The sequence below is a fragment of the Cottoperca gobio genome, chromosome 6 (assembly GCF_900634415.1).
Source record: "Cottoperca gobio chromosome 6, fCotGob3.1, whole genome shotgun sequence".
NCBI lineage: Eukaryota > Metazoa > Chordata > Actinopteri > Perciformes > Bovichtidae > Cottoperca > Cottoperca gobio.
The window spans coordinates 21198589-21214285 of NC_041360.1; the positions used below are offsets into that span (position 1 = coordinate 21198589).

At 39.2% G+C, this 15697-nt stretch overlaps 1 protein-coding gene across 3 annotated transcripts; it reads right to left on the minus strand.

The window, feature by feature from the left end:
• Positions 1-571: 571 nt before the first annotated feature.
• Positions 572-15317, minus strand: parvb (parvin, beta). Of its 3 annotated transcripts, none has more exons than XM_029434442.1 (13): positions 15098-15317; positions 9183-9272; positions 8629-8699; positions 8403-8505; positions 6708-6848; positions 6310-6425; positions 5715-5773; positions 5606-5625; positions 4938-4999; positions 4777-4845; positions 4577-4678; positions 4405-4477; positions 572-2101 (listed from the first exon to the last, which is right to left on the minus strand). In XM_029434442.1, exons 1-13 carry the CDS (start codon positions 15201-15203, stop codon positions 2025-2027), a joined length of 1089 nt encoding a protein of 362 aa, XP_029290302.1. In that variant the 5' UTR covers positions 15204-15317; the 3' UTR covers positions 572-2024. The 3 variants fall into 3 exon arrangements, with proteins under 3 accessions (XP_029290302.1, XP_029290304.1, XP_029290303.1); XM_029434444.1 differs by lacking the exon at positions 15098-15317 and adding an exon at positions 12474-12611; XM_029434443.1 differs by lacking the exon at positions 15098-15317 and adding an exon at positions 10828-10960.
• Between the last annotated feature and the right edge of the window lie 380 nt (positions 15318-15697).

Genomic DNA, 15697 nt, shown 5'->3' on the forward strand with positions numbered 1-15697 from the left:
GGTAGCACTTCCTCTTTTTGATACTGGCTTTGCACGTTTTTTTTCAGATTTATATTCTGCCTCACATGCTGCGTTTGAGACTTTAATAGTAAGTAGGCTATGTGTAGAGAGGGAAACAGGGAAGACTCTTGGGTTGCAAAATGTATTGTTTGGACAACCGCACTTCAGGAGGGGCCGAGAGAAGCGTGACACTCCGAGGCCTGAAACACTCGACTCACACGTCTCCATCTGTGACCGGATCAATTTGCTGTCGTCTGGTCTCCAGCCTTCACAAAAACAAAAACAAAAAGAAGCAGAGAGATAGAGACAACACAACAAAAAGCTCTGCATGTTCAGCTTTGTTGAAGGACCACCCATCAGCCAGACGGAGGGGCAATTTGGGGGGGATGTGGAAGGTTACCATAGCAACAAAGGAATGAGACAAGAAAATAAAAGGTCTAAAATAAACCTGTAATTCCTTTAGCTGAACCCAAATTGCAGCAATTGGCTATTCCAAAGCAAATTTTGCTCAAAAGCCAAAGCAAATCTAACCTATCACACAAGTAGGACACACAATGAAATTCTCATTCTGTTTGATTTCAGGCATTTATTTCTTGATAGGCAAGATAATAAAAAAATAAAGAAAACGCACAGGGGTGAGACATTCAACGCAAGCGTGGTTTAGATTGATTCATCCACTTTCTTAATAATTCATCCCCAGCTCTAAAATGCATGAGTAGTCGTGCATGGTTAATCTGAGCATGTCTCCATGCTCTGCTTCAGGAGAGCAGTGTGAAGGTCCAGGTCTCCTCGGAGACTCGTCTGAAAGGCAGGTCAATACGGAGATACTCTCGGCTCTCTCGGGATGGAGCGAGAGCGCGGTTGCACTTAAGGCAAAAGCATCAGCTTTAGAATATGGCTTGAGAAGTGGTGTGCATAGTTCAGAGTAAAGAGGACCGTTCACAGTTCATTCAGCTGTCAAGTAAAAGCGATTATAATATATATATATATTTATATATAGCTGTAGTAAGAATATACAAACAAAGCATTTTCAGATATCATATAATACATAATACATAGCATTTTCAAGATTCCTAAAGGAATAGTTTGGGGGAAAATGCTTCTTTTTCTAGAGTTACATGAGAAGACAGTGAGTCCAAAGCTACAGTCACCTGCCGGTTAGCTTAGCTTAGCTTAGCTTAGCTTAGCTTAACGATAGAAGCAGTGGGAAACAGCTCTGCCCTACAAAAGGCAAAATGCAGCAACTATGATGTATTTGTTCATGAGTTACAACCAGAATCAGATTTTTTGACATCTGTATTTCTTTATACTAAAATAGTATGCCATAACATTTTTAAAACAGCTTTTTAAATGTGTAGTAACTGCCAAATGGAGCTAAAAACGGTACTGTCATGAGACAGCAAAAAAAGATAGCTATATCATTAGCCACGGTGAGCCTTAGCTAAAGCTATTAAACTGTTTTTCCCTATTTGTCAGTCAGCACCAGCAGTTTCCCCATGTCTTTATGCTAAGCTAAGCTAAGCTAAGCTAACTAGTTGCTAACCTTAGCTTAATATATAGGGATAAAAATCTTATCATGTAACTCTTGGCAAGAAAAAGAATATGTTTATTTCCAAAAACTATACTTTAAATATTTACACAAATTAATTTGAGATACTAACTAATATAAAACAGCATTTTCAACTTTCTTAAATATTCTGGAGAGTAAACACTTTAACACACAAATGTTTTAGCATTCTGCCCTCATTCATTTCTGCTGTGACAGCTGTGTATTCAAAAGGATAAAGGTTTCCTTGGTTGCATTTAACATTGGAGGAATAAATAAATACTAACATTTGAAGAAGATTAAATACTAACATTCAGAGCCTTTCAGGCGACTCCCCCCGGGGTCTTTTTAAATCACATATAATGGTGACTTTCAGTCCTAGTTGATCTCCTCCATTGTACAGACTGCAATGTGTAATATGAGCACAGGCACAGGGCAGCGTTCAAAAGTAATAACGGGGGGGGGACACTGGAAAAGTTCAGTCAGAGTTTTTGTAGTTGGTGAAAAGGTTGTAGAGGACTCTGAGGGTGGACTTGAGGTTCAGGTTGACAACATCTGGAAAACAAATTGGAGACATTTGTTAAACTTATTTCGAGGAAATTCAGGAAGAGAAATTATAGCTTTGACATGCACAAAAAACTAATCTTATAAGAGAAGAATTGGATCCTTGGAAGACTGAAGCACCAAATAAATGAGCTGTGCTACCATAAAATCATATTTACAATGCAAAGGAGCTTCTTCTATGATTGCTGTTGGACTACTTTTCCTTTAAAGGTTATTTGTAATTGTGAAAAGGAAATGGAGCTTAAAATAGCTCATCATAGATCATAAGATGTATTACTCTTTACCAGGAGAGATTTAAAGGCACAACAACACTTCCTGTCCTCTTCATTAGGAACACAGTGTGCTCCACAAGTGCTTTTTTTTTTGTCATTCCTCATCACAACTAGGTCTTTGTTAAGTTATTCAAGCCAGACACCATTTTTTTCTACAGCGGTGCCATATTGCATCACCATTTAAACTTGGATGCCTTAAGCTGCTTATCGTCTGCATTTCGCCGTTAGCTCGGGTGACACTGTTGATATCATTAACAGCTACTTTTGTTTATAATGAACCTGCAGATGTGCAAAATCTTCAGCAAAGCGCACGCTAATGAGAACACATAAACTGTTGTAGGAGTGCAGTTGGACGATGATAGCAGAATGAAGATAGTAGCTATAATGTCCAATTACTGCAGAAATTGTGAGTTTTTTTGGTGTGAAGAAATATTTCCTTCTGGCGTAGTCAAGAGAATGTTTGTAGAAGGAAAGAGCATTTGCATTAATACAGTGTGAAAGTCGATTCCAGATTCAAATATTTATTAATAACATCCACAGTATAGTACTTAGTCTCCATCTCCAAGGATGCAATTATAATAAAATAGAGATATACAAAGACCATTTAAGGAGCAATTTAGGCCGAATAAAACAATAAAAACAAAGAGCAAAAGCAAAAGTGTGTACTGTGCATTCAGTAGTAGAGTATAAGTGATTCAAAACTGGAACGTGGGATATGAAATATGGAGAAATATGGGACAAGAATGTGGAGCGAAACGTGAATATTTTAGATACTGTAGCTCTCAGAGCCATACATATTTTCTTAACTGTAAAGTATACTTCTCTCTTACATAATTCTAACATTATTTATACCATGGTCTGAGTGAATGCTCGATTCTGATTGGCTGCATGCACCTACTAACTAATTAGTAGCAATTATTTTGCGCTGGCTGTTTCTAAAATTAGTAACCTTAGCCTTCTGGGAGGGCAGTAGCTCAGTCCGTAGGGACTCGGCTTGGAGTACAGATTGTGGACTGGTAGCTGGAGAGATGCCAGTTCACCTCCTCGGCACTGCCGGGATGCCCTTGAGCAAGGCACCGAACCCCATCTGCCCAGGACGCCTAACCAGGGGCAGCCCGCTCGCTCTGACATGTGTATTTCAAGCTTATGTGTGTAATGTGTAAAAAATAACAAGAGTGAAAATTGAATTTCCGCTCGAGGGATTAATAAAGTGTGTCTTCTTCTCATGCTAAAGCGTAATTACAACAACGTTAACATTTCTTTTAATCTATTTGGAGAATATGACAAAAGGGAGAAACGGCACAAGCATGTTCGCAGAGGGAGAATGAAATGACACAGAAGATGAAAAACCTCCCCACCATGGCGACTGTAATACACAAGCTGCAATAAGTACACTGTCCCTCTGGATCATCAGTAGGTTCTACTGCAAAATGCATGAAAATATAAAATAATTGTCCATTTCATTTTATTTTGCAAGTGACCCTTCAAGGTTTCCATTATCAGGAATTAATGGACTCACGGAGGCAAGCGTCCGACGCACAGCACACCCCCCCCCCCCTGTTGTCCATTAATTCCTGATAATGGAAACCTCGGCATTATCCTTTACATAATGCAATGATTGTATTGTGATAACTTACTACTACATACTCGTGAACAACTAACTAATAATCATAATAAAAGCAACAACTATGTGAAGCCAGTAAGTCATACTCTAATTCTTTAAGTATAAGCTGTTCAATTCTCTTAAATAAGAACAAGCGTGATGCTCGGGGCACAATGAACTCAGCACCATCCAACCAGTATTAAGAGTTTAAGGGTGAGGCAAGGTCTCCATCTACTGGACAACTTGTAATATGACTGCTACTGTAGGCCAACCATTAAACACAATTCTTAAATAAATCTTAAAAGGTCCCCTGTCGAGTGCGAGAGACTCATGATCTCAGTCAGCCTACATAAAATCTCCTCTGTGAAATTGTCTTCTGATCTTGTAATAAAGTAATCTGTAGAAGTCTATAAAAATACCTTCAGGTCTGGCTTTGGGTTTCTTCAGGCCTCCATCCTGCATCAGCTCGAAGGAAAACGCCACATTGTGGACCTGTAGGAGGCACAAGCGTAAACACTCAATGTTCTCATGAGTTGCTAAAAATCTTCCTGTTGGAACGACATAAATTTCACTTTTTGAGGATGTGATCACCTTCTGTTCGAAGCTCTCAGGGGTGAGGAAGAAGTTGTACAGAGGGACAAAGTAGTCTTCTAGCAGCCCCATCAGCAATATCAGGTACACGCCATCAGCAAACTGGACACACACACACACATATATGGATTATATGCATATGAAAAATACAATTGTGCATGCAAATAGAGGGACCGAAACAAAGAGCAAACATCTCTCACCTGAGATTCCAGCTCAGTGACCTCCAGGTTCAGCTTGTTCAGGTGTTTGTTTACGAAGGTGATGAGAGACTGGAAACAGGATCAACAAACAATAATCATTCCTACAGCATAATCATATTATTATACTATACGTTATCGTGCACAGAAAGTGTCTTTAATACCGTTTTCACCACGTTGAGCTTGTCAGGTGCGTGATCCAACAAAGTGTCAAACGCGTCCCTCTCTGTCGTAAGAAGAGAAATAATTCAAAGGTTATGAATACTTAAAAGGAACAGTTTGGCTTTTTGGGAAATGTCGAAGGTGTCAAAAACATAAGAAGATCAATACCACTCCACTTTCTGTCCTGTAAATATATGTCTGCAGCCAGAAGGTGGCTAGCTTAGCTTAGCTTAGCATAATGACTGGGAACAGGTGGAAACAACTAGCTTGGCCAATTGTGGTTTTATGGTTGTTATCCAGCTGAGGTCAGGAGGCAGCAGAAGAGGAAGGCAATGCTCACGGGCAGGACATAGTCTGGCACATAAGGCCCTGTAAAACCACAGCTTGTTGCTTTTACACTTTAGTTTTATAGAACATGTTAATTATTGAGATTTAGAGATGCTTGAAGTCATATTTTGTAACCTTCAGACGGAGCCAGACGAGCTGTTACATCATATTTATTTTTATATTTTAGAGTGGAATCGATGTTCTCATCTAACTGTCAGCAAGAGACCGAACAGCGCTTTTCCCAGAATGCTTAATTATTCCTTTAGGCAGATATATGAATAAAACAATAAAAGTAAAGGGACATCTGCATAATACTGTAACACGATGTGTGTCTGGGACTCACCAAACCTTCCCATCATCATTCTGAAAACAAAAAAGAGAAACATTATTAATACTTTACATTAAAACATTAATATAAGAAGTGGATTCAATAATTAAGTACAAGCTCTTACTCTGTGGTGCTCGTCAGCTCCTTGGTCACAAGAGCAGTCTGCAGGATGCCTTCTCGCTTCTGCTCAAACACAATGAAAATATTTCACTTACTACAGTGAGTATAGACAAAGACATTTAGCTATAAACTGACGCTTTGACGTGTTAGCCTTATTGTATTGCTGTTTTGTAAGGGTCTTTGTTTTTATTATGGTGTCTTTGGTTGTTTTGAGGTTAAATTAAGGAAATTTCTAAGATGACACGATTGTATAAGACATTTTATATGTGATCTTACAGACTTTTGAGGTATATTTTGCATTACCTGTCTTTGTCTTATGTTGTTTGTCTGTAAATCCCTTAAAAATACATTCTTAATATCAGTGAGGGTTAAATAAAAGTTTAACTAGAGACCATCTTGATAGGATCACACCAGCCATGACACCAAATTGGGCAGACTGACCCAGGAACACATTTAGCCACGATGACACAAACAGACTCACAAAGGTAAAAGGTAATTAAATGAATACAAATAACTACACACGTCTGTATCCATCCCTACATAATTGCACATAATGATAAGGAGCGATAACCCTGTGTGAGCTTGACGAGCCACTTTACCTTGACGACCACCACCTGCACAGAAACATGCTCAGGCAGCCTGATGGGGGCCTGGAAGTGCATCGCGAGAGCCACAAGCAGATAGATGATCGCCACCAGGTTCTTTGAGTGGATGGCTGTAACAGTAAAGCATAGAAGAGCACTGTCAGCTCTTTGCACACTGCTACCTAACATAATGATGCAAGCACTTTTCGGGGCTTTTTTTTCCAGGGACAAAACTAAAAATGAAAAAGCTCCAAATGAGCAGTTAATGAAGCATAAATGAATGCAGCTCTGTGGACTCCAGCGGGAAATCCTTATGTGTGTAGAGCTCCTCAAATCTCTGTGCAGGATTACATACTTTCTATTTGTAATGCAAATTAAGAGATTAAGAATTCGGGGGGGCAGCAGAAACTCACAGTCCACGCTCCACTCAATGGTCCAGCCGTGAGGCCTCAGCAGCTCGTTGACGGACTCCAAAACCGTCTGAAGCTTCTGCTTTTGTCCGATCTCTGACTGAGTCACCTCGGCCACGTTCAACTTCCTGCCTGACAACTTTTCTGTCAACGACATGAGAGATGGGATATCAGCTCGCAGGGAAAGACTTCTGAAGAATCATGAATACTTGTATCATGTGGCAGTATTGTGTTGTACTGAACAGGTAATCTGTAGTGCACGTGGTTATAAAACACATGAGAGGAAACAGATTTAAAAAAGGGAAAGAAGTGTTACAGAAGTGCTCCAAACCAAAAGCAAAACAAAATGTTTCTTTTTTTTCATGCCTTTATCAGTGCGAGAGAGGATTTGGGGAGTTTATCTCAAGTGCGTGGGTTCAAATATATATTTAAAAAAAAAGACTTGCAACACTGAAAAAAGGAAATCTTAAGAAATATGCGATAACAAACTGAACAGAAGAACAGAAGGTGCAAAAGGGCTTTAACAGAAACAAAGAAATCTCACATTAAAATGTTTCCTGCTGTGTGTTTTAGTTGTTGTTCATGTTCTGCAACATATGTAACCAAGTGTCAGTCTTGTTTTGTATGAGGGGGTTTCTGTAAATTAATGTTAGTTCTGAATGTTTTATTCTTGTACTGATTCGATCACACAAAGAATTTAAGAATCTACATACAAGCTTTGCTACCTACAGATACACGTGTGACATATAGCCTCTGAAGAACATCAATGTCTGTAAATATTGTGTTTATTACAGTTATTCATTTGTCTAAAGGAGATCTTGTTGTCCAACCTACGGTAACAAGGGATAAGTGTCGTCAAAAAAAGCTTACAGGGTTTTTGTTTTTTGTTGGCTGGGTGTGGAGGAGTAAACGTTTAGTAAGAGTAAGCATGCAGCGTCTGCAGTATGTGCATTAACAGATAACAACCACAAGGGGGAAACAGACCAAACACACAGAGACACAGGCATCACAGTGGACACTGGACACAACAATCACGTGCTGATGTAAATATATTGAAACGTTATTGAATAACCTGATGGTTTGATATTTTAAAGCTTGTTTAAACAATGTTTTTTCTAAATTTCAATTCAAGAAAAAGGAAGATAGTAGTGGAATAACATGCAGCCAGGGACTCTCCCATGTGGCATGCACCCACTCGGCTATCAGGTTGCCCATGAAAGAAATGTTTTGACTGTGATTGTGATGTTTATCAAAGCAAATTGTAATGCTAATTTGAGATAACACTGCGTACTTTGGTTCATTTTAGGCAAAAGATTCACTGCAGCCACTTCTACTGCTAATATCCCAATTAATAGAGAAATTAATTCATGCAAAATAAAGTATTGAATTATTAGAGTTTATTAAAAATACAATGTTTTGGTTATATACTTTTGTCAAGAATCAAACTCATCAAAACATACTTATACTAGAGCCACAGGCTGCATCAACACATTGATTACACCATCAGTTATTGTTTCTCTAATATAAATACGTTGTTGTTTTATATTAAAGTCTGTCCGAAACTTTGCATTTCCAATAAACTTAGTGCAGGAATTGAATAATTTCTCCTACTACTAATACTGCCGTTATTCATAGTGGTGCATGCCATCGTAAGTTGAAGGCCAACAGAAGCTTTACGGATAAAGATGTTGTTCTCACCAAATAACTTCTGGAGCACTTGTCCATCATAACAGTCCTCCTCCAGGTCTTTGACTATGATCCTGTCTTCCTCCAACTCACTGTTGATCCAGTCGATCAGGACCTGGACACAAATCATGACGCACTAAAGAACCTACAGTCAAACTTCTTTTCTGTGCTGTTTTCTTATTGTGTTTATAGCTCTGATTGTGCGGAAGAGATGTGACGCTTTGTGATCGCATACTACCTTCAGAAGATCTTTAAATTTAAGATTGTCCCGCGACGTCGGGTCCAACATGATCCTCTCTGCGTTTTCCTCTGGTGAGGATAATGTGAGAGAAATTAAGACACTTAGCTTCGTTTATGGTGGCACTCAAATATCCTGTTTCATTTCCTACACATTTATCTCCCTTGGATACACACAGACATGTTGTTTATCTCATAAAAAAAACAAAGCTACTGGCACGAACACACACACACACTCGTACAATGTTTCTATCACTCTCACATCAACAGTGATTCACACGGTAATGGGAAGGCGTCTCCTCCCCACCCACTTTCATTTCCTGCTCCTCAGCTGTCAGAGTCCCCATTTCATTTCTCAGCATGTGTCAACACATTCAAATGATCCTGCGTGACCTCAGTAACCTCTGACAGTGAGAAGTTGATCATATTGGAAATGCACCTGCGGTAACACTGGAGCAACAGTCATACATTAAACACATTCAGGCAATAACAGTGTTTTAAAAATAATGGTTCGATTCTAAATAAGCTTTCCGTTACACGTTTGTGTTTATTTACCCATCAGCGTGTCCTCGGGGTGGATCTCTGTCCCTGCGGGAAGCATGGGAGCGTTGATGGCATTCTTCCCCTCCTCATGGAGATCACTCACTGGTAATACAACAATACACACACAAACAATCAAACACAGGGACATTAAAAGTATAAGGATTATTTGAAACATTACTGTATTTCTTTACAGAGACACAGAGGGAGACAAGCAGGCACAGACTGTGGGAGAGAAAGCTTGTCAGAGTCACTGGTAACAGCATCAGTGCACAATTCCCCTTGTGGGTAAAGTGTGGTGTCGATTTTGAGTCAATTTGGAGTCAATTTGAGGCACTTGGTTCTCCTCTACAGACTCTGCTTCAGTCCCTTCTCCACCACTTTTCTCAATTCAGTGTCAGTAACAGTCAGAGCTGGGGGGAAAAAATACATTTCTAAAACACACAGTGTGTACTTCAGACAGGAACAAATCAAACACAATGAATTACTGCTCTCAATTCCACATTAGAAAGTAAACGTAGGCTATATTGTAAAGTGTATTCCACTCAATCACTCGCCATAATGAACCATATTGTGCTGATAAGATGTTGCAGAAACTTCAGAAACAGTTTGTGAGACTCTTTCCTTTCCACTACAGGTTGCATCATACGGGAGCGGTGTACATTAACGTCATTTAAGCACGAGTCTTGGCACTTTAAAGTATATTTCATTTCGCTGTAAACACTCAAAAATATGGTTAAAATGAGAATTTAGTCTTAAAACTGGAAACATTAAAGCTGATTAAAGGTGACAAGATACGGACAAAAGTAACACACACACACACACACACTTTAAATTAGAATTGAATAAAATCAATTTCCACGGAGATGCTTCCACTTCTGACTGGAGACACACTTAAGGGATTTAAAGGCTTTCTTCCCCTAATGGCCACATTGCTTTTATCATCCTGCATTTCAATTTGTACAAACTACGACAGGCTGCAGCACAATCAATGGCCTCACATCTGTCATTTCATTGACTTTGCTATTTATAAAGCCTGCGAGGATGTACTGTAAAAACATGTAAAAATACATTTTTCTAATTGAGAATAAAATGAAGGAAAATCTAGAATCTGGACAAAATCTTAACTTCAAAGCACGGACGAAGAGGAAATACAGAATTACCCCGGGGAGGAGGAGTCCCCACAGATATCCTATCTGATTCAGCCCTCTCACAAGAGCTGGATATCAACTATCTCACTACAGATCAGCAGTTAGCTTTGTAATTACAGAGCCAGATTGCTGCATTTCATCATAATTGCATTGCTTTATTTCCCCCTCTGAGTCCATCTGACTCCATCACCTTCACACAGCCGAGTAAAATGTGGGTGAAAATGGTCAAATTATTCAATCTAATTAAATTACTACGGCACATTTCTGAAGAATGATTTATGGAAATAAAAGCTCTGCCACTCGTCGGTCCAGAAATATACCAGCAACCCCTCACTAAGAGACACACGGTGGATTCTGTAGCAGCGACTACTCACATCTCGATGACCTCTTACAACAACCGACACGACACATTGCTGGATATCAACCTGCGTTTGCACTAAGGTAACAGGTCCTGCTTCCCCATTTCCACTTCCAAGTTCCTGAAAGCCGTAAATCAAAACTAAATGTACCTTGTTTCTTCCTCTTGGTCCCACACAACAGCCCCGCCATGTCCCCTCTGTAACCCTCTTGATTCCCTACGATGGCAGCGAGCGAAGGTAGAAAATGTAAGAGTGTATGTATATGTGTGTGTGAATCGCAGTCGGTGGGACTGGGCAGGGGCAGGGGCGTCATCACGTGTTTATTTCTGTCACAACCCTCCACCCCACGTCTGCGGTCCAGTTACAGGACACGCTGAGGGGTGTGTGTGTGTGTGTGTGTGTGTATGTTTGGGACAGGAAGGACCACACTGGACATAAACGCACAAACAGTGGACACAAGACAGACAGACTGAGCTATGAGGAGGTATAGTGTCAACTTATCCTTTCATTTTAATCTAACACCCATGTATGCAGCAAGGTGTAAAAGTATTATATATAAAACACAATATTTCTGTGAGTAACTGAGCATAGAAAGGTGCATTTAATACGCTTTGTTGCAGCGGATAATCAATCAGGCCGCGCGGCTGTATTCCTGTTAACAGAATTACACTAATTCAATACAAATCAAAGTCTGCAGTCAAGAACATTTATCTTCGTTGCACAGTCTCATGTAGAAAAGCTCCTCAGTGGTCTCTGCAAACCGATATGGAAAAGGACACAGCAGCAACAACGTACGGTCACATTCGTCTTTGCTTTAGTGATAAAAACAAATGTTCAAAGTGTAATCAGTCTGCATCATACACAACAGCGTAAAGCAGATTGAAATCGACCTCGTCTTGTTTGGTTCCACTGCTCCCGGGAGGGGGGGGGGGGGGGGGGGCAGTCCACTGTGGCACAGGGGGAAGATATAAATAATGCAGCAGTATGGGGAGGACAGGACTTAAATATAGCAGCTCTGGGTATTTACACCAACACAGGCACCAGTGAGTCACTGGGTCAGTTCCCCAGCGGCCCTCGACTCTTTAGCTTATTACACCTATTTTTACGTAACATTATATTTGATGTACTTTATGTTGTAATTCTGTTTCTGTTCCTTAAAAATAAAGGGTCAAAGGATAGAGGGAGTCGAATGTTGTATTCGATGCAGATGTTGCGTTTGAGAGTTTAGGAAAAAATACACTTGCACCAAAATCCTTCTTCTTCTTCTTCTTTTACATAAAACACAAACATTACGTTTTTTAAATGGTGTTAAATTTAGGTTTTAAGAATTATAACCGAGATATGTACTAAGTGGGACATTTCACAGGGCTCTGATGAAGAAATTGTATAAAATTAAAGTATCTTTATATTATGTTTCTGTCCTGCTTTCTGTCATTTCTTGTTACATCCTGCAGCAGCCCATACTGATAAACTGAATCTGTCACTATACAAACTCTACTGTAATAAATGTTTAAACTATCAGTGAAACTCCTGGATAATGGCTACCAATATAATAATAATAATAATAATAATAATAATAATAATAATAATAATAATATAAATTACAAACAATTTGTGCAACAGTACACAAATAAATATTGTATCTATTAATGTTGGTTTAATTTGTACCATTTTGGTTGTATGCATTATACATAAATGAATGCATAATGTACTTAATTCTTCATGTCCTTTTGGTAAAAGTAGCCAAAATAAAGTATTTAAAAATGTTAAATAGCAACAATAAAGAGAGGACTTACTATTATCAGCATCCATCCTCAATATATCTTAGTTATATTTTGTATTTTCAGAGGATGTGCCCTTACGTTCATCCTCTCAGCCCTTATAAAGAAAAACAAAACGTGTTTTCACTGAACTATCTTTGCTACAGCACAGCCTGTCGCTGACAAAGGGAGTTGAGGCTTGTCAGAGAAATGCAGACTTCCTTTCAGTTGATCAGGATATACAGAAAGAGCCATGACCAAGCAGTATCTTAGACTTAGCAACACTTTCCATCCCATCTGATAAAACAAGAGGGTTTAATGCTGAACTGAAATGTGAATGTGTGGTTGTCCCATTCTTAAAAGGCACAATCCAATTACGCTATTAATGATTATTCAACAGACGTGAAGCAACTTTTCCAGTGGCAACGTGCGTCTCTTGGGTGTTCCTCTTAAGGAATATAAAGTACCACACCCAAAAGTAACAGAAACCGCAGCAGCAGCAGCAGCAGCATGTGAGGCCACAAGCTCTGCTCCATTACCAAACACTAAACCTCACATGCTTTTCTCCTGTTATACTGATTTCTAATTATAACATGACTTCTACCTTTAAAATAACTTTATTTATAAACTGAGCTTTAATCCACTTTGACCACAGAGGGGCACTGCACTCAGACACTGGCAGCGAGGCTATGAGGGATTACACTTTACACATTGCAGAACTTATACAGTTATAAACATAGTGTCGGCCACTGAGGGGTTTTGTATGTAAGTTGGAGGTTGACACATGAAGGAAGAGTTACATTTGTATGTTGTATTATTCATTACATATTAGCACAAACGCTTCAGATCACAAGTTCCCCTTTCCCCACTCTTACCTCAACTACAACTACACTAAAGTCTGCGGCGGAGTTACTATGAGACATTTCCTGATTTATACAACCACGTGGACAAACCTGCAACTCCTTCACTGGATAATAAATGATTTATGATAATAAGATGAGACGACCTGCGTTGGCATATTCAGCCTTGAAATGCAGACTTCTAAAAAGGAAGGATATAAAGAAGAATCTGAGCCAGATGAGAAGACGGGATAGTTTAATATCTGTGTGTCTAATATGGAGACAGGTCCAGGACAGGGTTAGCCTAGCTTAGCTCAAAGACTGGAAGCATGGGGGAGACTGCCAGCCTAGCTCTAATAAATACATGTTAATATATCAAGACTGACATATTAATGTTGAATTTAGGGAGACAAAAAAGGATTTAGGAAACCAGAAAGATACACTGTAAAAACAAAAAATGCCCATAAGAGTTTCCTAGACCTCTAGGTGGCGTCCTTGAATTGCTTGTTTTTATTAACAGCAATTATATATCACTTCACTTTTCACACAGCTTGAAGCACAAGCTTCAGCAGGAAGACAATTATGCTCATTTTCTCATTAAACCTGGAATCCACCTCCCGTTTATCATCTAATGAACTCACTGAGCTGTCTGCTGCTTTCTCTGTTCAACCTCTGAAGCAGCTTTAAGGTTAGAAAGATCACCGTACAGTATTACCATTATTTTCATAATCAACTCATTTTCCTGTTTATCCAATCAGAGACGAAGGTGACACATTGATTTTTTTTTGTGCAACCAACAGCCTAAAACGCAAATATATTAAATGTACAATGACGTGAAACTTAGTAAAGCAACACATCTACACATTCGAGAAGCTGAGCAGAGTTTGTGTTTCTGAATAAATTGATGATGAATAATGTCCTGTATCATCTTGTTGCAGCTCAACACATTTCTCCCCAAAATTCATCCCGACATATGCGGCTGCAAACATCACTGTGCCACCATACTTCAGAGGTAAAACTACAAATATAATTCTAACAGATTGATTAAGAGAATTCAAACGGGTAAATCTTTACTTAAAAGTGGAAGGAAGCCTGTGTGTTTTTTTAGATGAGATGCGAGGAATTTAATGAGGCTCCTAAACAATTAATAGGTCTCTGTCCTCCTGCTGGTGGACCTCCTTTAATGGAGATTACAAACACATGGCTGACACACACACACACACACACACACACACACACACAGTAAAGACACACACACAGAGAGGCGTTAAACCTTGCAGCTGTCTGTTATACCAGTGTCTGGCCTGTGGGAGGGCAGAAATAGTTTGGGCCAACTGGGAAAGTAGGACAATAAGTTTGATATGTGTAAGCACAGTCATCCTCTTATACCTTTATCTTCATAACTTTGCATTCCTGTCACCACTACTGTGACTGTATGGTCTATTTATGTCCACTATCTCATGGAAAATGCCTGTGGAGTTGCTAATAGGACATTGTCTCACCTCTCTATTCAAGGGATATCTTAAATATTTAACCTATAATGATTTAGGACTAATCTGGTGAGTGTAAATGACAGATTACAATATTATACCAAAAACAGATAAAACCATAAAGTAAGCATAAACTGAGTATCAGGAAACACTAGATATCTTCACATTGTGTGCAGCAGTGATTAAAGTGCCAGTGATGTCCCAGAGGAGAATATTTGAATAGCTCATCATGTGATTGCAGCACCATGGACAGAAACCCCAACAAGGGAACCAAACAGGCTAGAGGTCTTTCATAATATTAGAATATCAAGGAAAACAAACAATGACTTACCTTCTTTAGACTTTTTCTTCCGCCCGAGGGTTCCTCCTAATTTCCCGAGGAAAGATTCGTCCTTTTTCATTTTTGCGGTCGCAGATGTGTTCGCTGTCCCAGACATCTTTCTGTATGATGCGTTTATGTGCTCTCTCTTATGTCTGTTAATAATGTCACTCCCATAGACACACACACATATATATATATAAATATGGTCACTCCTCCCTGTGATGCGTTCAGGGCACCGGTGTACGATCTCTAAATGATACAATTCAGAGGCACACAGACCGGCCTGGCATCAACACAGACGAATGACTCACATGTGAGGAAAAAGCTTCATCTGCTTCAATGTTTACTGGCGGTTCATCCCACAGCGCCCCCTACCGGCAGGATAAGGAAGTGTTTTCAAAGTCTGGTTATATAAATAGAGGAATCATCCTGAGCCAACATGATTTTATTTATTTAATGTTATACATGACAATAAATAAATAATTAGCTAGATAAGATAAATTATTTGAATACATTTTACATCTCAAAAACAATGAGAATGAAATGCAATTAGAAATCCTCATTTAAATAAATGTAGCAGTAATACACTACTTTGCTTAAGTAAAAGTA